We start from the raw sequence: 24,886 nt of genomic DNA on the forward strand, positions 1-24,886 counted from the left end.
GTGTTTCGGAGGCCATTATTTCTGAGAAAGCCAGGGTGTTGCACGAAGACCTTCTAAAGAAGACCCCTGCAACGAGTGATGCAGAAAAGAAAGAGTTTAAGGCAAGCAGGGGCTGGTTTGAAAAATTTAGAAAGAGAAGTGGTATCCATAGTGTTACAAGGCATGGGGAGGCAGCCAGCTCAGACAAACCAGCCGCTGGACGATTTATTGACGAATTTAAAGAGTTTGCAGAGGCTGAGGGATACCTACCGCAACAAGTGTTTAATTGTGACGAAACAGGACTGTTTTGGAAAAGAATGCCTAAGAGGACATACATTACCAAGGAGGAAAAATCCTTGCCTGGACACAAGCCTATGAAAGATAGGTTTACGCTTGTGCTGTGTTCAAATGCGAGTGGCGATTTAAAAATTAAACCCTTGCTAGTGTATCATTCTGAAAATCCAAGGGTTTTCAAACAGTATAATGTGCAGAAAACCCGTTTGTCTGTGATGTGGAAGTCTAATAAAAAAGCATGGGTGACTAGGCTTATTTTTTCGGAGTGGGTGAATGAAGTGCTGTGCCCTGCCATAGAAAAATATCTGCAGGAGAAACAATTGCCACTCAGAGCCGTGCTTCTCCTTGACAATGCTCCTGCTCATCCTCCAGGCTTGGAAGATGATTTGATGCCTCAATGCAATAAATTCCTCACAGTTAAATTCCTTCCTCCTAACACCACTCCTCTAATTCAGCCTATGGACCAGAAAATCATAGCGAATTTTAAGAAACTGTATGAAAGGGCACTTTTCCGGAAATGTTTTGAAGTGACTGAAGCCACAAACCTCACCCTCAAAGAGTTCTGGAGAGAGCATTTTAACATTTTTAGTGCTTTAAAACTCGTTGACAAAGCCTGGCAAGAAGTGACTCAAAGAACCCTGATCTCTGGCTGGAGAAAATTGTGGCCTGAAGGTGTGAGAGAACTAGACTTTGAGGGGTTTGAGCCTATAAATGATGCGCCTATTGTTGAGGAAATTGTTAGTCTAGGCCAGAAAATGGGCTTGGAATTGGATGGTGATGATGTGGAGGAGTTGGTGGAAGAACACAACGAAGAACTGACCACCGAAGAACTCCTAGCCCTTCAACAGGAACAGGAAGCCAACACAGCAGCGAATGATTCTGCAGTGGAGGAGGAGGTGGTGGCAACAGCACCAGCGAATGTCCCTTCTGCAGTAATGAAGAAGGTGTGTCAGATGTGGGAAGAGATTCAAACAACTATTGAACACACTCACCCAGACAAAACTGTAGTAGGCCGTTGTCTTAATCTTTTCAATGACACTGTGATGCCTTACTACAGAGAGAGCTTGCGAAGAAGGGAAAAGCAAGCTTTCATGGACAAATATTTGGTGAAGAAATCGAGCAGTGAACCTCAACCAGGACCTAGTGGCACTCAGGTTAAACGTCCCAGGGAGAGCACACCAGAAAGGTCCTCACTGCCTGATGTGATTATGGAAGGGGACTCCCCTTCCAAACACTAACTCCTCTCCTCCTCCCCCCTCCTCACCATCTTCCATACGCCTACAGCACTCGACAGTAAGGTAAGTAATAACTGGAACATACTTTTGTAGGTTTATTTAGATGAATTAGGTATAAAAATTTAGTTTGATGTGGGGTTTTTGGGGTAGTCAGGAACGGATTAATTCATTTCCCTTTATTTCTTATGGGGAAATTAACTTCGGAATGCGAGTTTTCGGAAGGCGAGGCGTCTCCAGGAACGGATTAAAATCGTATTCTGAGGTATGCCTGTATATATCTCTCTCTCTCTCTATATATATATATATATATCTCTCTCTCTATATATATATATATCTCTCTCTCTCTCTATATATATATATATCTCTCTCTCTCTCTATATATATATATATCTCTCTCTCTATATATATATATATATATCTCTCTCTCTCTCTATATATATATATATCTCTCTCTCTCTATATATATATATATCTCTCTCTCTCTCTATATATATATATATATCTCTCTCTCTCTCTATATATATATATATATATATATATATATATATATCTCTCTATATATATATATATATCTCTCTCTCTATATATATATATATATATCTCTCTCTCTCTCTCTCTCTCTATATATATATATATATATATCTCTCTCTCTCTCTATATATATATATATATCTCTCTCTCTCTATATATATATATATATATATATATATATATATATATATATATCTCTCTATATATATATATATATATCTCTCTCTCTCTCTATATATATATATATATCTCTCTCTCTCTCTCTCTCTCTCTCTCTCTCTCTCTCTCTCTCTCTCTCTCGGGGCCATTGCTCCTCGCGCCTCTCTGAGGGGGCCAGATTCTGGCTCATGGTCCCCGGGAGGCCCAAAGAACTCCATACACATGACTGATGCCAAAGTCTGACATTAGCAATATCAGCCTGGATAGCTCCGGGGAGCCTTCCGGGTCTCACCCAGAAAATGGCATTTCATTACATTCAACGCTGGGTTTTTTTTTCCAGACTTCCCCGCCCTATTGCAGCCAAAATATGCCACCTACTATTTTTTTTAGTATTTTACCCGTGATCAGAGAACACAAATGAACACTTTTATAAGACGAAATAATTTTTCTATTTTTGTTTTTGCCTGTGGGTGTTGAAGGCCAAATAGCCCAGAGCAGCTTAGGGGTTAACTTCAGAGAGCTACTGAGGGCTTCACTCCCAGAAAATATAAACATTTTACATGTCACTGGGCAAGACTCCAAGCAACCTAGACTATTTACATTTAGAAATGAGGCAGAAGAGAAGATCACTATTATTGAGTACAAATGACATCCTATCTTTAGATTATATTTCATAAAATACCAAGATATTACCTGAGCAATTTCATCCCACACTACTCTGTTATCAACTGTAGGAGCAATAAAACGACCGATGCAGTCTTTATATGCTCGAAGAAGAGATCTTGAACCATTGGTTGGAAATCGTTCTGAAAAATTTAATCTCTCTTAATATCTTCAAACATAATCAATTCATAAGCCAGGCTTTATGAAACAAACTATGACTCATGAAAAGCATAAACATAATGAAATACAGAAGGTCTCTATTCAATGAAACTTTTATTTTTTTATAATTCCTTTCTTTGTTACTAAAATTTTGCTAATATTTTTGGGAAAGCCTCTTGTGGCTCTCTTAAGTTATCTCACTGAGATGACCTCAACTACTAGACCACATCAGCTGTGGAGATGAGTTCAGCAAACTGAAGACCAGACCCAGAACCTGGCCCCTTCAAAGGTTGGCCAGTTTTGTTTTTGATTCAGCTACTCGGAACAAAAAGTTCCAAGTAGCACGGGCTATGGTGAGCCTGTAAGTGGAGGCTCTTTGGAGTCATTATCTGTATCAATAGCTGATATTAGAGCTCTGGGGGATGGATGGGGGTCTTCAAGGTGGTTTTTGACCATGGAGGGCTGGCCATGAGACTTTGGCTGAACCGTGCTGTCGTTGGAGTTTAGCGAGGTGGCTTTCATAAGGTCTTGTACAGAGTAGGTGTCATATTTGTGGCGGCTGTGGAGCTCCTACTAAGATTTCCTCGTCTGAGGAGTCCGTAGTTGGTATTTTTGTCTTTCCTCTCGCAGCCTGAGGTAGACTCAGGTGTCATGGACTGGTGGTAGAAGCTATTTCAGGAGAGTTTTGTGGTGCTGTTAGCATTTGTAGACAGCACGTCTGTTAGCGCGGCTGCTGAGATGGTTATGTTATGAGTGTTGGGAGCTGGAGATACCTCTGTTTATGAAAATACCTCTATGCTGCCCTGGTCATGGGTGTTTCTGGAGTCTGTGTTGAAATCGACCTCGTGGTCATCCTGGTGGTAGTCTCCGGAGTGGTAGTGCAGGCAGTGAGACTTGCGCCAGGGGCTATGATGGGGTCCAGGCCATCGGCAAGGTATAATGTGTTCAGTTCACTGACAAAACGGTGGTTGTCTGGTCCGGCAAGTCTCTCCACTAGTCTAATGAGACCAGGAATAATGCCTGCACGTGATACAGAGGGCTGCGAAGGAGCCTGTCAGGCCTTGGGTCCCCACTGTGAAGGCCGGGTCGCCTGGTGGGAGGGGCCACACTTTGGTAAGACTGGAAAGTCTTCTGGTTGGTTGGTGGGAGCTGAGGTGGTGGGTTGAGCGCCTGGGGCTCTGGTCACGAAGGTAGAAGGGATTTTTCTCTTGGCTTCAACCTGGGCCTTGATGTTTTCCTGTCTGCGTAGGCAGTGGGAGGAAATTGTGGAGTGATTGCCATCACAGAGCAAGCAGCAATGGGCTGTTGCCTCACATATGGTCCAGTGTGCACAGGCTGCACTTTTGGATGGGGTGCTTACACTTGTTGGTGGGGTGGGAGAGTTCGTAGCACTTGAAACACTGCTGGATCTCATGATATTGTTCCTTTTTTACTTGGGATAAGCCCCAAAATCATCTCAAAATAGCCTCAAGATGATAAGTAAAAGAAGGGACTTACCCAGGAGGCGGCAGCACTGCAGGTCTCAAGACAAAGAAAGGAGAGACCGCAGCGACAGGTGCCCCAAAGCCACATACGGCCGGGAAGGAACTGGAATGGTCACTAGATACCTGGCGGCCAGGACCCTGTTCATCCTCCAAACCCACGCGCCCAAAAGTCTACCAAGACATGTTGCCAAAAAAACTTTGCAAGAGCAGTATACTTCCTAATGTCATGAGCACGAGGGTGACCACAAGCTGTGTAGACTTGATGACACTGCGGACAACCTGAGACAAGCCCTAGAACAGGGAACTAGGGAAACCGGATACACCCTATCTTGAGAGGTTATCTTGAGATGATTTCGGGGCTTTAGCGTCCCCGCGGCCCGGTCCTCGACCAGGCCTCCACCCCCCAGGAAGCAGCCCGTGACAGCTGACTAACACCCAGGTACCTATTTTACTGCTAGGTAACAGGGGCATAGGGTGAAAGAAACTCTGCCCATAGTTTCTCGCCGGCGCCTGGGATTGAACCCAGGACCAAAGGATCACAAGTCCAGCGTGCTGTCCGCTCGGCCGACCGGCTCCTCCCTAAGTGCATCCACCATCACAGAACCAGTGACCCGCAGGTAGTGGCATAAAGCCCCCACTGGACAGAACATGTGATGCACCCCCTGACCTAACCAACCAACGGATCCCTCCAGAAGCCAGCTGTCTCATTCTTTGCTAGAAAAGAAGAAGGCTGCATACGAACAAAACGTAGTAAGTGGAATTTGGTATTTATTTTTACATAGACATGTTCAGGGAAGGGAATTTATCATTTTACGAAGAACAAAGAATTTTTTGGGAACACTATTTCATGCGCACCAGGAGAATTTCACAATAAACTCAGCGCAGCACGGTGGTTAATGTGAGAAAACCCAACACTAAGAACACTACAGCCTTTATCATCTTTCAATTCTTATGTATGAGTGTGTTTCCATCTCAGACGGCTTCAGATATAGGAACCAGATACTGTAATTGAAATACTAACAAGAAACCAAATTATCAAACAATTGTAACTTTTTGTCAGTACATTATAGTCAAGTATTCCTGTAGTAAAGCACAAAGGTAATTGTCTTAAAAGTATCTCACCCATTTTTACCGAGCGTCCTTTCTTCTTCTCATAATACTGCCGGCGCTGTGGAACATACTTAACTAGCTCTTCCAGGTCTCTTTTGTAAGCCATAGAACGTGGTTCAACATTTGGTATGAAATTGTAGTCTACAATTGTCTTAAACATGGTCACCATATTTCGCCACCTTCCCTCGACCATATTTATGTTAAATCTGAAATATAATTTGATAGAAAAATTATGAATGCTAAATAGTAGTTTTCATATGTTATTTATACAGTGACACCATATAAATCCAAACTTTCCTGTAACAGATCCTCCTAAAATTAACTAAATTCAGCAACCAGATTTTTCCCCTACAAATTTTTTTCGACAAAAACCAATGTGAAATGTAATGAAACGTCTGTTTCTGGACAAGCCCCGGTGGCTCCCAAAAGCACTCTCGGTGAGATTGCTCGAAGCTACAGTGGCACCTCGACATACGATTGCCCCTGTATGTAATATTGTAGAAAATGTATTTTACTATTTTTGGGGGGTGTGGTACGGATTAATTTAATTTACATTATTTCTTATGGAAAAATTAATTTCGGTTGATGAATTTTTGGACGACAATGTGTCTCTGGGAACGGATTACGATCATGAACAAGGGTACTACTGTATATGATTTGTGTATACATCCACATTACATAGGGCTACTATATAATCCTTGCGGAACAGCTGGGAGGTGCTGTGGGAGCCGGTCGGCCGAGCGGACAGTACACTGGACTTGTGATCCTGTGGTCCCGGGTTCGATCCCGGGCGCCGGCGAGAAACAATGGGCAGAGTTTCCTTCACCCTATGCCCCTGTTACCTAGCAGTAAAATAGGTACCTGGGTGTTAGTCAGCTGTCACGGGCTGCTTCCTGGGGGTGGAGGCCTGGTCGAGGACCGGGCCGCGGGGACACTAAAGCCCTGAAATCATCTCAAGATAATCTCAAGATAAACAGATTCACAATGGCTTTGGCTCAGAAACAGTTGGTAATCATAAATAGTAATAATAAATAAACATGAAGACAAACACACATGTAATGCCCACAATTAAAAATTACAACTCAAAAAGTTAGAAGTTAAAATATTATGTGGACAGTACCTGTGTCCCTCACTGTTCAGATTTTCTGTTATTTTCTGCCATCTGCTGTATCCAATTCTGATAATCTTATTTTTTTGGTTTTCCAATTTAATACGATGCATTTGTTTAAGAAGACTGTGTGTAGCATCCTTATCCCAGTCACCTGCAACAGAAAATCTATTTTAGAAGCATTACCTCTATAGCTTCAAAAGCATCCTTCAGCCCAAGGTTGAAATACACCCAAAAGCTTAGCATTAAATTAAATGAAACACTTCTTTCTGGTAATGCAATGGTGACTCCCTCAAGCTATCTTGCTGAGACTGATCCATACCAAGACATCACACCAGTCATAGAAATTCTGTATGGCTTACCAGGGACCAGAGTCAACCTGCATCCTCCTTCCCCCCTCCCTCCCCAACAAAGGCACAGGGAGCAAGTGACAATTCACCACTCCACCAGGAAAGAATCCAGAAACAGCCAAATGACTCTGCAAATGATGATTCACATAGAAAAAGGAATTCACTCAAACTAGCTCAAAATTTGTTAGTATCAACACCAGGCACACTGGATTTGTGTGCCTGGATATCAACACCAGGATTTGTTCAACACCAGGCAGTTCCTCTCCTGCCCACTGCCAGCTTCCCAAGTCAGTTTTGGAGTTGATGAACAACATACCAAAGATCCTGGTGAATAAGGAGGAACTCGGGGAGCTACTGGGGCTCTACCATAATGAGGCATTTTACTACATTACCCTAAGCTGCATGTGCTCAGGGTTTTCTTCCCTGTGCACTCTGTGAGTACTGCCCATGCCTGGTTAGAGTTCTCTTCCCTGGGGCATTTGAGGAATACTCCCTTTAGAGAGGCCTCCTTCCTTGGAGTGGTCCTGGCCTTTAAGGTAAGCCAGGGGTCTTGGGCTTTCTGTCTTGCCTGAGGATTGGGGGTATTTTCAGCTGGTAGAGTGCACCGGTTGTTCAGCCTGCACTTTCACAGATGCTTAAGGACCTACCTTGCAACGATTTCGGGGCTCGACCTCCCTACGTCCCGGTCCTTGACCAGGCCTCCTGGGAGAGGAGGGCACCCCCGATGTTTCTCCTAGGCTGTTCGCTCATCACGTTCTAGTTTTAAGGTTTTTTCTTTTTGTTGTACTTTGTGTTGTTTTGTGGTTTTCCTTGGGATGCAGTAGAGCCCCTTGGCTGTCTCCTTGACTTTTGACTTTTCCTTAGGCTTTGGGTGGTCTAGTTGCCTGCATAGACAGGGTTTACCAGCATTGTAGCCCCAGTGCCTGGGATTCCTGTAGGACTCGTTCACCCTGCAGGCCTGGAAAAAACACCAGCAGATTCGAGGATACCATGGATACCACTTCCGAACTCGCTCTCGGTTTGTGCGAATTTGAGGGTTGTTTGTCGCCGGTGCCACTCAGGTATGTTCATTCTTTCTGCCTCCGGCATACTGCTTGTTGGGGCGGTGACACCTATGACAGTCATGTGGGACGTGTTCCCATGTGTTGATGATTACCCATTCTTCCATGGAAACCCAGAAGTTTCAAGCATCATGTGCTTTACATCGTCAGTTTTTGGTCTTGCTATGCACTAGGTTGTGTGCCTGGTTGGCTTTCCCGGATCTGCCCCATTTAGGTTTTAGGGACTTGGAACTGGAGGTGTTGGTCAACTCGACCTTGGTTCTGTCTGCACCTCCACTTTCCTCCCCAGATGGTTTGATTCATATTTCTAATTCTCCCCTTCCCCCCCCCCCCCCTCCTCTTGCATTTGGCTCTGAAGCATCTAAGGGTTTCAGAATTGGGGCAGAGTTTAGCTCAGGATGTGGCTTGAGAAGATCTGGGGGTTAACATTTTAATACTTGGCCTACCTTGACGAATGGCTTGTTTGGGCTTCCAGCCGGTCTGCTAGTCAGCTGGCCAGGGAACTGGTTCTTTCCCAGATTGCTTGGTTTGGGTTCCTGGTGAACTGGAGGAAGTCCCAGTTGATTCCATCCCAGGATCGGACCTGGTTGGGCCTGATGTGGGATTCTCAGTAGGCATCGCTTTCCCTGCATCCTGTAGCCTTGCTCTGGTTGGAGTCCCACCATCTGCTGCTGTTCAGAGGGGGAGGGGGGGGCCCAAGTTACTAGGCGGATGTTCGAGCAACTGTGCGGGAGTCTGAACTTTGCCCTTCTGGTTTACCCATTGGGCAGGATTTGGCTCTGGAAGTTGTTTTGGTTTTGGAAGATTTACATAAAATAGGGTAGCTTTGGGAATTTTACGGACCACATTAACCCTTAGGCTGCGCTATACAGTGAAAGCTCGACTTACGATAATTCTGAGTTACAATATAAATTTGATCAGAAAATGCGACTCAACTTACGATAATGTCATCGACTAACGATATGCGTCGATACGCATTCGGGTCGACCGAGCACATGGTTCCTGGTCGGACGGGTCAACCTGCCTCAATTTACCAGAGTCGCCCACTTAGTGACGATCACGCTTATAAGAAATTCCATTATTTTGGTGATTTTTTGTTTTTTGAACATAAAACTGATTATTATATATAACATGCCATGGGTCTCAAGAAAGTCAGTGGTAAAAAGTAAGTAAGTGAGTGAGTGAGTGAGTGAGTGAGTGAGTGAGTGAGTGAGTGAGTGAGTGAGTGAGTGAGTGAGTGAGTGAGTGAGTGAGTGAGTGAGTGAGTGAGTGAGTGAGTGAGTGAGTGAGTGAGTGAGTGAGTGAGTGAGTGAGTGAGTGAGTGAGTGAGTGAGTGAGTGAGTGAGTGAGTGAGTGAGTGAGTGAGTGAGTGAGTGAGTGAGTGAGTGAGTGAGTGAGTGAGTGAGTGAGTGAGTGAGTGAGTGAGTGAGTGAGTGAGTGAGTGAGTGAGTGAGTGAGTGAGAGAGAGAGAGAGAGAGATGAGTGTGTGTGTGTGTGTGTGTGTGTGTGTGTGTGTGTGTGTGTGTGTGTGTGTGTGTGTGTGTGTGTGTGTGTGTGTGTGTGTGTGTGTGTGTGTGTGTGTGTGTGTGTGTGTGTGTGTGTGTGTGTGTGTGTGTGTGTGTGTGTGTGTGTGTGTGTGTGTGTGTGTGTGTGTGTGTGTGTGTGTGTGTGTGTGTGTGTGTGTGTGTGTGTGTGTGTGTGTGTGTGTGTGTGTGTGTGTGTGTGTGTGTGTGTGTGTGTGTGTGTGTGTGTGTGTGTGTGTGTGTGTGTGTGTGTGTGTGTGTGTGTGTGTGTGTGTGTGTGTGTGTGTGTGTGTGTGTGTGTGTGTGTGTGTGTGTGTGTGTGTGTGTGTGTGTGTGTGTGTGTGTGTGTGTGTGTGTGTGTGTGTGTGTGTGTGTGTGTGTGTGTGTGTGTGTGTGTGTGTGTGTGTGTGTGTGTGTGTGTGTGTGTGTGTGTGTGTGTGTGTGTGTGTGTGTGTGTGTGTGTGTGTGTGTGTGTGTGTGTGTGTGTGTGTGTAAAAAAAAAAAAAAAAAAAAAAAAAAAAAAAAAAAAAAAAGCGTCAGTTGATTGACAGCTGAGAGGGGGGGCCCAAAGAGCCCGAGCTCAACCCCCGCAAGCACAACTGGGTGAATACTAGGTGAATACAGACAGGAGTGCAGTACCTCACTGCCTTGGGTACAAGGTACCAGTCACGTCACATTACAAAGGGCTACCAGGAAAGATGCACAGTACCCAAGAGGGCAACCATAAGGACTGGAAAATGCAAATCCAATAAAATGCCAACCAGCACCAGAAACTGCTGGCCAGCATGGAGCAAGTAATCTGTCCGCACATGTAATGCATCTCAAGATTGAAGCTATTGACAGCAATGTGGTAAATTGACTGGCTGCAGATAAATTAAATTAAATTAAAAGGTGTTGTGTGCCAGCACAATTAAAAGCTTCAAATCTATACATGTACAAGACTACAAAGAATACAGGACACCATTAAATTTACTCTCATCATGAAACTACACTTAAATACAGCAATTACATATACATACCAAAGAATTCATTCATCTCATCGAAGTATTCGCACCTCTTCTTAATCTCATGACGATCATTATAGTCTACTGTCCAACGGTATTTCTGTAGAACTTCCCTCCATCTCATGCGAAGCTGTAAAGGTTAAAACATTAATGAACTTATGAAAGCAAAAATTAATACAGTACATATATTGTACACAGCAGAAAAGAATGAATTAAAATAAACCAAACTCACAACAGTCAAATTAAATCAAATTCACTGAAATAACTAAATACTGTAAGAGCTGATCAGAGCCAACTGAGGGAAGTATTGTATTCTTGGTTTTTATGCTAGGCATATATCACAAATCTCTACTCAAATACAGTGGCACCTCGATTAACGAGTTTAATCCGTTCTGGCACCGAGCTCGTTATGTGGAAAACTCGTCTTAAGAAACAAATTTCCCCATTTAAAATAAAGGAAATAAATTTAATCCGTTCCACTCCCAAAAACATCCACACTTGTATGACATTTTAGTATGTAAATATAATACTGCACATGTAATTATAAATGTTTTGTTGTACTGTTTTCTTTTTTACTTTACCTTATGAAGAGTCGTTGCTGGCTTGAGGGAGACGATGGGGAGGTGGGAAGGATGAAAGGGGTTATGGTGTGGAAGGAGAATCCACCTCTGAGTCAGGCAGGCTCTCTCTTCTTGGGAATTTAACCCCACTGGGACCAGGTTGTGGTTCACTATCACTGGCTCTTCTTTTCTCTACTTTTGTAAAGAACGAGTCTATTGACAATTGCTTTTGTCTTTGTTTTAGGATATCCCTAAAACGAGACAGCAAATTGTCATTAAACATGTTCACACATCGGGTTGTCACTGCTTTATCAGGGTGATGTTTTTCTAAGAATGCAGTCACCTTTTCAAACATTCCCAACACTTCCTTGATCTTACTTGAAGAGGCAGCATCCTCCCTTACCTCCTCCTCCCCTGATGAGAGCTCTTGTGCCTCCTCTTGATTAAGCTCCTTCTTAAGTTCCAGGAGTTCCTCAGTGGTCAGTTCCTCACTGTGCTCCTCCACTAACTCCTCCACTCCATCAGCAGCATTCCAACTCCAGACCCAAAGTTTGCCCCAGTGCAACAATATCATCCACTAGATGCACTTCCGGGTCTTCCACAGGTACAGATGCAAATGCAGGACCGAAACCTTCACTCGGGAACACCCTCATGCCACAGGCAAGTGCCATGGCAAGAGTGCTGGGAAGACGGGACACCACGAGCGTAGCTCTCATCCTGTAACTACACTTAGGTAATTACACTTAAGTAATTACTCACACAGTCAGCTGGTGGCTGCCGCCCTCAAGGCCAGATGCACTAATATTTCTCCTCCAACAATACTGTTTGTGGTGTTATTACTCTATATACACACATTATATATAAATATCTACCTGCTTTATTCACCATACTTGTACAAGTAAACTGGTATGGTGCCCAAAGACCATCGTGGTCACCAGCAAATAACATGATAAGTCGCGCAGACGACGCCACCGCCCTCACCAAAATGGCGGCTCCCAACCTACTCATCTTTCTGTTTATACCCTCTATACACACGTTATATATAAGTATCTACATTTGTGTTCACCATAGCGAACCACTAAGCTGGTATGGTGAGTGCAGTCAATAAAAGGTAGCCACACACAGTCAGAAGACAACGCCACTACCCTCCCTCCCACAGCATTACTCCTCCCTCCATGGAGCACAGCGCTAAATATCACCACAATCCTGCTATTATCAGAACCCTGGTCAGTTTTATCACAGTCAGGGGTCTTCTGTAATAATATCATCGCTACATAATAGCATGAACAAGTATATTATGGCATTTTTAGGCGATGCTATGGTCACAAGCTGAACAGCAGTGCTGTGAGCTCATGCTGCGTGCGTCAGGCTTGGTAGCTCACTCAATACTGAGGCCCCTAACACCCGGGAATTTGACCCACAATTTAAAAAAAATGGCGTTCGTTTACAAGAGCCCTGATGAAGGTGTGGTGAACCCCGTGTATCCGCGAGCCCTTTAAATCTTGTGTAGTACTCCAAAGCATCATATGATGCGATGCGCAATTTAAGGGTTAAAGAAAGGGAAGAGTCCATGGGAAAGGCAGCAAGAAAAGGGCCGCTGGTAAGTCCCAGAAGCCTTGGCAGGAGGAACAGGCTAGAAATCCTCCGTCCCCAACCTGAACGGGGCAGCCCCCGAAAACCGCCCAAGTTTCGGCCCCAACTAAACCCCGCCCTTATCACGAAACCCGCAGACGGTCCGTAGCCGGGAACAGGGAGGGAAAGGGGCGAACAGCACCTAACCAAAACGGGGCAGCCCCGGGGCATCCGAGTGGGAAACCAACCTAGCATGTTGCAGCAACCTAACCTAGCTTGCAACACTGATGCCGCCTGTTCTCTGAACAGTAATAACATCAGCAGAGTACTGGAGAACAAGCAGAGAATCTCTCTCGCAAGACTCCGGGTCAAGGTGTCAGTGACCCAACAGGCAACATGACGGAGGTAAAAAGTGGTGACTGTCACCTGGAGACAAGGGCACAGCAACCAACGATCCCGTACAAGACGGATTGGGACCCGGAGACAAGGGCACAGCAACCAACAATCCCGTACAAGACGGATTGGGACCCGGAGACAAGAGCACAGCAACCAATAATCCCGTACAAGACGGATTGGGACCCGGAAGACACATTCAATGGCCCACCGAGCCCCGACAGGCGTTTCCAGGGCCCGTAGGGATAACTACGGGAAGCCCGGGCAAGATGTTGTTAACTGGTTAAACACCCAAAAATAACAAGGGGGTAGAGGACTACACTGAAACCCCCTGCGACATGTACAATCATGGGGGCCTAGCAGACGGCCACCAAACACTACCAGTGGAACTATAGCCACACTAGGCAGATCCCCACCAGGCAAATGAAAATAAAAAAAGAAAAACCCCGCAAAAGTACACCGTCTCCAGAGGCAACAGGAACCGATCGTCGCTTAGGTGGCAGGTCGCGCACCACCTTGACGCCCTAACCAGCACAATACCAGTCCCTTCCCAGGGCCAAACAAGGGCCCGAAGCCCCAGCTGGCCCCAAGGGCGAGGCAAATGCCGAGCAGCAAGAACCTCTACGGGAATGGTTCCCGAATGCCCTACAGTACTCACAGGGCCCTTAGGGAAGAAAACCCCTAAGCGCATGCAGCCCCAGCACCGATAAGGTACTCCTGGCCACCGCACAACACCCGGCAGTGAACGACACACAAGGCAAACACCGCCTAGGAAACTGAGGCCAGAGAAGCGTCTATCCTGGTTGACATTAGCTTACGAACTGATGCTAGGCAGCCGGCGCGGTAGGTCCGGGGCTACCCCCCCTCCCCCTCTCGGGGCGGGGAGGGCTGCACAGACGATCGGCTCGGCAGTAAAGCGTGATGTTTGCTTGTTTCCTTGGGATTGTAGGGAGTTTCTACCTCTTTGTTCGGTCTTTTAGTTTTTTACCATGTGGGGTTTGTTTTGTTATGCCTACCTTTCTGGGTGCAAACCCCGGTCGATGGCAGATAAGGAAAACCCCAATCACATGGAAGGTTTTCCAGGGCCAATGCTCCCTGAAACTTCTCTCAAGGGGCCAGGTTTTTGCGCTGGTCCCTGGTAGGTCTAAACTCCTTAGCTAATGTCCCGGTCTAATATAACATACATTAGCCCGATAAGCTCCAGGGAGCCGTAGGGGCTCCCCACAGAAAATTTGTATACATATCATGCAATTATGAAGGAATTTTATACAATGACAGTTATGACATTCACATAGCCACTTTTGTGACTAACTGCAGTCGCAGTATTTTTTTGTGTTTTTGTGATTTTCCATTGCATTCATACATCCAAATTAGCATCATATGTGCAAAAAAATCAGATAATTTAAATCAACATATGACGATAACTGTATTGCCTCTAAATCAACATATGACAGCACTCGGAGGCTTAAAATTAAGACTAAAATTAGTAATATGAAAAACTGAGCAATAAATTAAAAAAGTATTTGGTCATACCTGAAGAATAGTAAAGGTGTATCCTGCTGCTTCCATTTCTCTGTGTATACGTTCCCAGTGCCCCATTCTTTTTTCTGTCCTAATAGGCAATAAGAAGTGTGTTTTGGGATGACTGTGAATAAGTTGAATCAGAAGCCGAGTGGAGCGTTCATCCCAATCTCCTACGGAGAATATACATTTCATGTTTAACCAACTTAAATTACCCACAAATCTAGTCATTTTGATCACACACCAATATGGGCTATAAAAAACAGTGTTGAATGTAATGAAACGCCATTTTCTGGGCGAAACCCAGAGGCTTCCCGCAGCTATCCAGGCTGATATGAATATACTGTATTAGACTTTGGCATCAGTCAATGTTAATGAAGTTCTAGGCCTACCGGGAACCATGAGCCAGAACCTGGTCCTCCTCAGAAGAGGAACGAGGAGCAATGACCTATAGAACCCCCCCCCCATGTGGTTGGAAGCATTCTATGTCTGCCATCGACCGGCCAGCAGAAGGCCACCAAACACTACCAGTGGAACTATAGCCACACTAGGCAGACCCCCACCAGGCAAATGAAAATAAAAACAAAAGAAAAACCCTGCAAAAGTACACCGTCTCCAGAGGCAACAGGAACCGGTCGCCATTTAGGTGGCAGGTCGCGCAACACCTTGACGCCCTAACCAGCACAATACCAGCCCCTTCCCAGGGCCAAACAAGGGCCCCCAAGCCCCAGCTGGCCCCAAAGGCGAGGCAAATGCCGAGCAGCAAGAACCTCTACGGGAATGGTTCCTGAATGCCCCAGGGAAGATAACCCTGTTACGCAGGGGCAGTACTCACAGGGCGCTTAGGGAAGGAAGCCCCTAAGCGCATGCAGCCCCGGCACTGATGAGGTACTCCTGGCCACCGCACAACACAACACACAGCAGTGAATGCCACGCAAGGCAAACACCGCCTAGGAAACTGAGGCCAGAGAAGCGTCTATCCCGGTTGACATTAGCTTATGAACTGATGCTAGGCAGCCGGGGCGGTAGGTCCAGGGCTCCCCCCTCCCCCTCTCAGGGCGGGGAGGGCTGCACGGACGATCGGCGCGGCAGTAAAATGTGATGTTTGCTTGTTTCCTTGGGATTGTAGGGAGTTTCTACCTCTCTGTTCGGTTTTTTGTTTTAGTTTTTTACCATGTGGGGTTTGTTTTGTTATGCCTCTCTTTCTGGGTGCTAACCCCGGTCGATGGCAGATAAGGAAAACCCCAACCACAAGGGAGTTTTCCAGGGCCATTGCTCCCTGAAACCTCTCTGAAGGGGCCAGGTTCTGGCACTGGTCCCTGGTAGGTGTGAACTCCTTAGCTAATGTCCCGGTCTAATATAACAGACATTAGTCCGATAAGCTCCAGGGAGCCTTAGCGGCTCTCCACAGAAAAGCTTTTAATTTTATTCACATTATTATTATTATTATTATTTTTTTTTTTACATTTCGAACAAATTTAGCACTGAAGGACCATCTGTTTTTCACTAGCAGGAAGAAACTGGGACTTATTATTTAAATGATTTAAAAATGTATGTATTACTAAATTTCAATTAATTTTGCAAAGTACTGTAGTTAAAATTACTGCATTAATTTCCACTTACCAAGGGTATCCTTGAAGCAGTAGAAATGACTTCGGTTTAATTTGAAGTCTTTGTCCCTCATAGTTCGATTGAGACGATATGTATCATCCATTGCTTGATATTTCCTTCTCTTCTTCTTCAGAGCTCCTTTATCCTTGTCTTCCTCCTCATCCAGAGTTTCTTCATGATCACTGAGATCATCTTCGCCTGGAATTATTGATGTACAGTAATTTTATCTACCTCTATAGGTTCCCCTACTTTTCAAATTTGCCTCTCTATGAATAAGTATCCAGTGTTGGTCCTGAATAGAGCATTGAGCATTAAGCAATTATTTTGTGCACAACATAAAAGTCTGAAAAACCAACTTTGAATGTAACGAAAGGCTAATTTCTAATCTCACTTAGATGGCCCCAAACTACTGGATCACATCAGCCATGAGCTCAGTTATTTGGCCCACTGGGAACCAGAGCCTTACCTTGCCTCTATGAGGGTAGGTAGTCAGGAACCACCTGCTTACTGACCACCCTCACAGGAAGCAGATGACACTTCACCTCACCAGGAAAGTCAGCAAACCAATATAAACCACTGCTGGGTTCAAAAGAGACCAAAGCTTGACAACCTGCCAAATAAATTCCCCCAGTGCCCAAGACTGGACTACGTTTCATCATCAAGCCCACACATAATACACCCCCAACTACACAGAGACTACCACACTCCCCAGTATCACTTCCAAAACTGGACACCCACACCCTGGGTCAGGGTAGAGAGGAGGGAGAACTACCAAAACCTTCAAGAAGTGACACAATATGGACAATCATTCATATTTGCCAACATTTAAGGTATAAAATCAAAGTCAAGAAATAAAGTTAAGTTCATAAATGGCCTCCTTTTAGAGTCAAACTCAATATTTGGGGCATTCACTTAAACTCATACAAAAGATTACATTGATAGTGAAATCTGGATTCCAAATTATAATTTATATAGATGTGATAGAGAAAATAGGTCAAATGGAGGAGTAGGTCTGTATATTAAAGAGGACCTTGTATGCACAGAACTACTAAACTCAACTAATGAGATGGTAGAGGTACTTTGAATTAAGGTAGAAAAAATAAACCTAATTATTATTCTAATACATAAACTGCCAGATACAACAGTTGAGGAACTCACAGAGCAGATGCACAAAATAGAGAACATCCTTGATAATCTAGCGAACCCAGCACCAGATATTATCTTCCTTGGAGATTTCAATTTACCAAGTCTAAGATGGCGAATGGTAAACACAAATATCATAGCAGGGAATGACCCGGGAAATAACCAACCACAGGTCAGAGAACTTTTGAGATTCTGTAACAAATTCTTGCTCAATCAACAGATCACAGATCCAACTAGGAACGAAAACACACTAGACTTGCTACTCACAAACAATGATGATCTAATCAGAGACATTACAATCTCTGATACTACATACTCAGACCATAAGCTCATTGAAGTGCGAACTAGCATAAATAACGGTAGTAGGTCTAAGAGACCCAACAAGCGAGAAGGAATATTCAACTCAATTTCAACAATAAGAGGATCAACTGGGAAAAAATGAATGTAGACCTTGCAACCATGCAATGGACAACGGTCTTAAGCGACAAAATTCCCACACAGGGAATAGATCAACTGACAGCTGAAGCATACAAGGTCTGCCTGAAGCACATGCCTGTGAGGAGGGTCAGAAAGAGGACCACTCTAGAAAGAGAACGTAGACGACTGTACAGGAAAAGGGAAAAAATAACGGAAATGCTTAGGCAGACAACTATCACAAGCAAGGAAAATAAACCTAAACAGGGAGATCAAAGAAATAGAACAAACGTTGAAGCGATCATACGAGGCTGAGGATATGGAATTGGAACAGAAAGCTATACAAGTGATAAAGAAAAATCCAAAATATTTTTTCACATATGCAAAATCAAAATCAAAAACCTCCACCAGTATTGGACCTTTAATTACAACTGAAGGTACGTACACAGAGGACAACAAAGAAATTAGTGAAATTCTAAGAAGCCAGTATAAGGCTATGTATAGCACACCAAAAAACAACATTTAAAGTTGATGACCCAGACAGCTTGTTTATGAATGACATTCAAGCTGCATTTGAAATGCCATGACTGTACATGGCATTTCAAATGGTGAAACCTACTTTAAGAATACAGACTAAAGTTGGAAACATATTACTCTTCACACTAGTTTCAAAGCATTATATGACAATGAGTGCTGGGAAGATGGGACACCACGAGCGTAGCTCTCATCCTGTAACTACACTTAGGTAATTACACACAATGTACTACAGTACTGCTAAACATAAAACTCACCTTCCACTGAAGAAATTGTAGGCTTGTCTTCTTGCCCACACACTTTTTCTACATCATTGTGGCACCCATGTTTCTGAAAAGTGTCAACGGTGTCATACACCTGAAGACATTCTCCACACATGTATGAGTAGACTTCCATCTATTAAGAAAAATAAAGGTACTGTATTATCCACCAAGAAAGATTAAAATATATCCTAGGCTAAGGCATTAACCATGTATATATAAATGACAACAGGACTAATCATATGCAGTATCACACTACAAAAATTACTCAAGCATCACTAAACAAGCTATTGAAAAATTCCATGGTTGAATGTAATGAAACTCCTCTTTCTGGACGAGTCCGGGTGGCTCCCTGAAGCTATCTCACCAAGATGGTTCCCAAATACTAGGTCACATCACCTGTAGGGTCGCCTGCCCATAGAGCGGACCAGCCGGCCTGCAAAGAGGACCCGCCGACCCGCAGAGAAGACCCACCAGCCTCAGTTCGCTGGTACGCAGAGCAGACCTGCTGGCCTCCGCTTGCTGGCCAGTTGAGAGGACTCGCCGGCCTCGGCTCACTGGCACACAGACCAGACCCACCAGCCTCCGCTTGCTGGCCAGTAGAGAGGACCCGCCGGCCTCAGCTCACTGGCATGCAGAGCAGAACCGCTGGCCTCCTCTTGCTGGCATGCAGAGCAGAACCACCGGCCTCAGCTCGCTAGCATGCAGAGCAGAACTGCCGGCCTCAGCTCGCTGGCCAGTAGAGAGGACCCACTGGCCCACAGAGAGGACCCACGGGCCTCAGCTCGCGGGTCACTGAGGAACTGTCTGCTCGTGAATAGCAGAGGAATGCTGCCCATAGCTGCCTTGTTTGCTTAATCTTAAGATACAGAAGTCAAATCCTATCTACCCGCCAAACACACAACAAAACTACAACATTATTATAATGTTCAAACAAGTTGTAACAACTATTTAACATCATAAAAACTTTGTAACAAGGTAACAATAGGGACTGTTACAATGTGTGTTTGCAGGGGCTAAGATTTCAGTGTCTCAAACACAAATACAATTAATAAGGATAACTGTATCTGCACCTTCCGTTTCAAGAGCTACTGTAGTCAAATTTAACTCGTGAATTTAGGCTTCATCCTCCCATGTTCTGCCTGTGCTACATTTGCAATACAGGTATTTCCCTTTTGTTGCAGACTAACTGTTAACACTTGTCATGTAGTGGCATTACAAGCCACAAAGTAATATGCACAAAACCTGGCTATTTTTGTGTATGTGCAGTGTAGGCAAAGGTATCTCCCCCTCCAGACTACATAACTGGTCTTGTAGAGACATTAGACTTGAATCCTCTCTTGGAATCCAGCTTGCTGGACACTTGGTAGCCAAAGACCAAGGACTCGCCTAGTTGTGCTTGCAGGGGTTGAGCTTTAGCTCTTTGATCTTGAATCTTGACTGCCAATCAGCTGGTATACAGATTCCCGAGCCTATTGGGCTCTATCAAATCTACCTTTTAAACTATGTACGGAGTCTGCCTCTACCACATCACTGCCTAATGCATTCCATTTGTTACTATTCTGACACTGAAAAAATTCTTTCCGATGTTTCTGTGGCTCATTAGGGAACTACGTTTCCACCTGTTTCCCTTTGTTCATGTTCCACCTATGCTAAACGGTTTGTCTTTGGTCACCCTGTAAATTCCCCTGAGAATTGTGTAGGTGGTAATCATGTTTCCCCTTACTACTCTGTCTTCTGTGGAAGTGAGGTTTAGCTCCCACTAGCCCTTCCTCACAGTCATACCTTTCAGTTCTGGGACTAGTCTGGTGGCATACCTCTGAATCTTCTCTAACTTTGTCTTGTGTTTTACCCTTTAACTGCGCAACGCACCTGCAGGTCCACGTCTGGGGTGTGCTGGAGTAAATAAAGGTCGTGTCATCAGCAAATAGAATTGGTTTGAGATGTTGGGAGGCATTTGGAAGGTCATTAATGTAGCTGAGAAAGAGGAGAGGGCCAAGTATGCTGCCCTGGGGAACACCAATGTTGATGGGTAGGGTGGGAGAAATTGAATTATTCACAAACATATTGGAGCCTGTCAGTAAGGTAAGACTGAAGGTACTGCAGGGAGTGACCTCTGACTCCATAATGTTGTAATTTAAGAAGGTTTTGGTGGTTGACAGATTCAAAAGCCTTACGCAGGTCCACAAATAACCCAATAGGGAACTCATTTTTATCAATAGCTGCATGTAGCAAGTTAATCATACTAACAAGTGCATCGTTAGTGCTTTTTTGGGGGGTCTGAAGCCATTTTGACAAGAGCTAAGAATATTGAGTTTGGCTAGATAAGAGTAAAGCTGCTTGTAGATAAGTTTTTCAAATATTTTAGACAAGTTTGGCAGAATTGATATAGGTCTAAAGTTGTTAACATCAGTGGGATCATCACATTTGTGGACAGGGGTTACTCTCGCTTTTTTTTAGAATATCTGGAAAGGTTTGGAGTTCAAGTGACTTATTGTAGAGCAATGCAATGGCAGGAGCTAAAAATCTGGAGGCTTTTTTGTAAATAAAGAGTTGGTATCTTCTCAAGGGCACTAGACTTGGTTTTAAGGGAAAGGATTATGTCAGTAACATCAGTGGAATTAGTAGGCATTAGGTACAGAGACTGTGGATAGTTACCTGTAAGATAGTCCTGAATATTAGTACTGGAAGATGGCATATCATTTGCAAGGGATGACCCAATGGAAGAGAAGAACCTATTGAACTCAAAAGCAGTGTCAAGAGGCTGAAAGCAGACCATCAGTATTTGACAGGAGTATTGGTTTGTTATTTAAAATCTTCTTTGATCCCAATATTTGTGAAATTGTGTTCCATGTTTTCTTAATGTTGCCCTTTGTGTGGGTAAATTTATCTTCGTAGTATTTAATTTTGGCTCTCCTAATTATTTTAGATAGCAATGATGAGTAATTCTTTGAAAATTACTCTTACTAAAAATTACTCTTACTATTACTTAATTACTAAAAGACTTAGACTTAATATTAATATTAATTAAGATTATAGTATAAATTGTGTTAAAAATGGGAAAAAAGGGGGGGGAGGGGTAACATGGCAGAAATCAGCAATTATACAAGTTGGTCAAAAACAGTATTGTTTGAAAATAGCAAAACATGGGTTGACATTTAGGGGGTAAGGTAGATTACATGGAGTTTATTAGGAAGTATTTAGTTTTTCTCTTAAACTGCTTGAGAGACGTACAGCCTTTGACATTATTGGGAAGGTCTGAACATAGTGTCTGAGGCTGAACCAGAAGCCCACCAACTCCCGGCCAAGCCGGCCCTGGACACCGTCGATCTCTCTAGCCGAAAATCAAAATGGAAAATAATAAAAATCTATCAAGTTCTCTGACCTCAGGTGACAAGTGCGGCAGACGTCGGAACAATCCGGCCCTTGAAGAGGAATGCCTTTCGTCAGACTCAATGGTCAAAATCGCATCCTATGTTGTTGGTCAAGAGCCATGAGTCCCGTGAACACTGCTGGTGCCAGGGCGAGGACGACTTGCGGCCTACCTGCGTCCCCGTGTGATACTGTTGTGTTGACGGTCTCACTCAGCTGATCGCTTCTCTTTCACTTTTCAAACTTTTACATTTTCTATGAATGGTCATTTTTTTCTCTACTTTGAGACTATATTTGTGGTAATTCTCAACCTGTTGATATAATAGTATAAATAATAATAATAATAATAAATAATAATAATAATATTTTTTATTGACAGTCTTGAAATTGAAATTGAAATTTTGAAACAGTCTTAGGTATACACAGTAATACACAGGGGATCGTATTCCAGGGACCTGCCCGAAACAAAATGAAACAAGTGTATGAAACGCTACGCGTACTAGGGGCTGTACAAGAATGTAACAAATCATGTATATATCTCAAAAAAAAAAAAAGTTAGGCCTACAGGCTAGTGTTACTGTGTCAGCCTGTGACATAACCTACATACCTGACATTAGAATGCAAGAGTTACTGGAACAAACAATCCCTACTCCAACTTCCAGAAAAACAAACTGCGGGTCAACAATATCATGGAGTGAGGATCTATGTGGCAACTCTGTCCTCAATGTATTTAATCTATATGCTCCAGCAGGAAAGTTAAATTATATTGATCTTCTGGCCTGCGCTCAAGCAGAGCCAACCATCATTCTTGGTAACTACAATGCTAGACACAAGGACATTGGTGGCTCTCGCTTCAGTAACGGGAATGGGAATCAACTGAATATTTATGACTCGTATGGGCGCTTCAGTAAGATTCAGTAAGGGTCGGCGAACATCTGAATGTTTTGTACTTGACCGTCGTTAAATGTCTGAACTGTCTAGGGATCATAAGTGCTGTACCACTGACACATGAGCAACAAAGTCTTCACGTCGAGCAGGAGGAACACCGAGCCGTTTGCGTTTAAAAGTTCCACCGGGCAGGATGGTATTTCCAAAGGCATGGTATTGCCTTTATCTACAAATCATTCTCTCGCCTTGGTTATCCTTTGCATTTCATCAACTGTGCCCACTCTCAAGCTAAACGAAATTTCTTTCATCCTAAACCTGCTTCCAACACTAGTAGCACTGTACTATGCCTTCCCTTCATATCTGAACTCAAAACTTTTACCAATACCTTTCGTCCTCTTGACATTAAACTCGCCTTTCGACAAACTAACACACTTCGTAGCAATCTAGTTCACACTGCTCCTCCTGCTTCTAATGCTGCTGGTGTCTACTCTATTTCCTGTTCATCTTGTCCTCTCCAATACTTTGGCGAAACTGGCCATACACTGAATGACAGACTTAAAAGAACACAAGAGAAGTGTTAAGTCTGCAGACGCTAACAATGCTCTCTTCTGCCATGTGAGGGATTCTAATCATCCCATTGATTGGTCTTCCTCCAAAATAATCTTTCCTGCCTCTACTCTACACAGACGCCGTCTTGTAGAATCGGCTCTTATAAACAATGTACCCAACATGAACTTGAGTCCTGGCTTTGTTGCTGTGGACTCTTCCCTTTCACAGTATATACTCAAATGCTCTAATCTTTCTAACAAACGTGACTTAACATAAGCTTTCCCCCTTCCATTTCTTTCTTTCTCTTTCCTTTTCTTTCTTTCTCTTTCCTTTTCTTTCTCTCTTCTCCCTTCTCCCTTTTTCTGTTCATTGTCTTCTACGCTCCCTTGCTATCCTCTTCTTTTTCCTATTTCTATCTCCTTCGGTGGTTATAATAGGAGCTGCCTCGTATGGGCCAATAGGCCTGCTGCAGTTCTCATTACTACTATCCCCTACACCTGACTTTCCTCCTCAGCTCTCTCTTGCCTATTTATTGCCTGTCCCTACCTCCTCATCACAATCGACTTGAGAATGGTCCAGGACGGACCGAAACGTCGTCGTCCCTTCAATTTCTAGTGTGTGGTCTGGTCAACATACTTCAGCCACGTTATTGTGACTCATCGCCTGCATATGGTATTTCCGATACAGAGTAGTCAATCTAGGGTGGTGATCTGACAACAAATCTTTTACAATAGATGATTTGCACCAGACATGAGAGACGTTGAAACCAACACAGAGGTCTAGAATGAGAGGTCTTTACAGGTTCCGGAAGATGAGAGGAAATGTCAGCACTGTGGAGAAATGCCCGACAGACAACTGGAACATTAACACAGTTACAAACCCATTAAGATTTCATCTTAGATTCAACAATGATGTTAAACACATGGGGCAAAATCTTACTGAAGCGCCCATACGAGTCATAAATATTAAGTCTATTCCCATTCCCGTTACCGAAGCGAGAGCTACCAATGTCCTTGTGTCTAGCATTGTAGTCACCAAGAATGATGGTTGGCTCTACTTGAGCGCAGGCCGGAAGATCAATATAATTTAACTTTCCTGCTGGAGCATATAGATTAAATACATTGAGGACAGAGTGCACACTGGAGGGGGGACTGGGACAAGCCGCCAGCTTCCTGTCCTGTCGTTGCCACTAGTGTGTTAGTATCCTTCTGCTGAATTCAGGTAAACCTTTTTCGTTTGGTAAACAGGGTTTGGCGGCTGGATTAGTGAGCATTTGTCCTGGAGTCTCTGTTTAGCCCATCCTCATTGTAGTAAACAATCACTGAGAGACCATCGAGAACGCTTGTACACCTTAACCAAGTGTAAAGAGAAACAGACAAAGATCGATATAGATAAAGACAAAGAGACAG

The 24,886-nt window shown here is 44.0% G+C and overlaps 1 protein-coding gene across 10 annotated transcripts in view; it reads right to left on the reverse strand.

The window, feature by feature from the left end:
• LOC123769445 (uncharacterized) overlaps positions 1-22,259 on the reverse strand; it is a 64,618-nt gene extending 42,359 nt beyond the window's left edge. Inside the window, exons 1-9 of one of the 10 annotated variants that reach the window (XM_045760553.2) lie at positions 22,054-22,238; positions 20,541-20,564; positions 18,666-18,738; positions 16,330-16,515; positions 14,719-14,879; positions 10,676-10,790; positions 6,735-6,876; positions 5,627-5,820; positions 2,892-3,004 (exon numbers count right to left, since the gene is read on the reverse strand). In XM_045760553.2, coding sequence (XP_045616509.2) covers positions 2,892-3,004; positions 5,627-5,820; positions 6,735-6,876; positions 10,676-10,790; positions 14,719-14,879; positions 16,330-16,420 — 816 coding nt within the window. In that variant the 5' untranslated portion in view covers positions 16,421-16,515; positions 18,666-18,738; positions 20,541-20,564; positions 22,054-22,238. Of the gene's footprint in view, positions 1-2,891; positions 3,005-5,626; positions 5,821-6,734; positions 6,877-10,675; positions 10,791-14,718; positions 14,880-16,329; positions 16,516-18,665; positions 18,805-20,453; positions 20,565-21,326; positions 21,382-22,053 lie in introns of those variants that run through there. The other 9 variants (XM_069317123.1, XM_069317125.1, XM_069317121.1 and 6 more) reach the window with 9 other exon arrangements.
• Between the last annotated feature and the right edge of the window lie 2,627 nt (positions 22,260-24,886).

Source organism: Procambarus clarkii, chromosome 86, assembly GCF_040958095.1.
Source record: "Procambarus clarkii isolate CNS0578487 chromosome 86, FALCON_Pclarkii_2.0, whole genome shotgun sequence".
Lineage (NCBI taxonomy): Eukaryota > Metazoa > Arthropoda > Malacostraca > Decapoda > Cambaridae > Procambarus > Procambarus clarkii.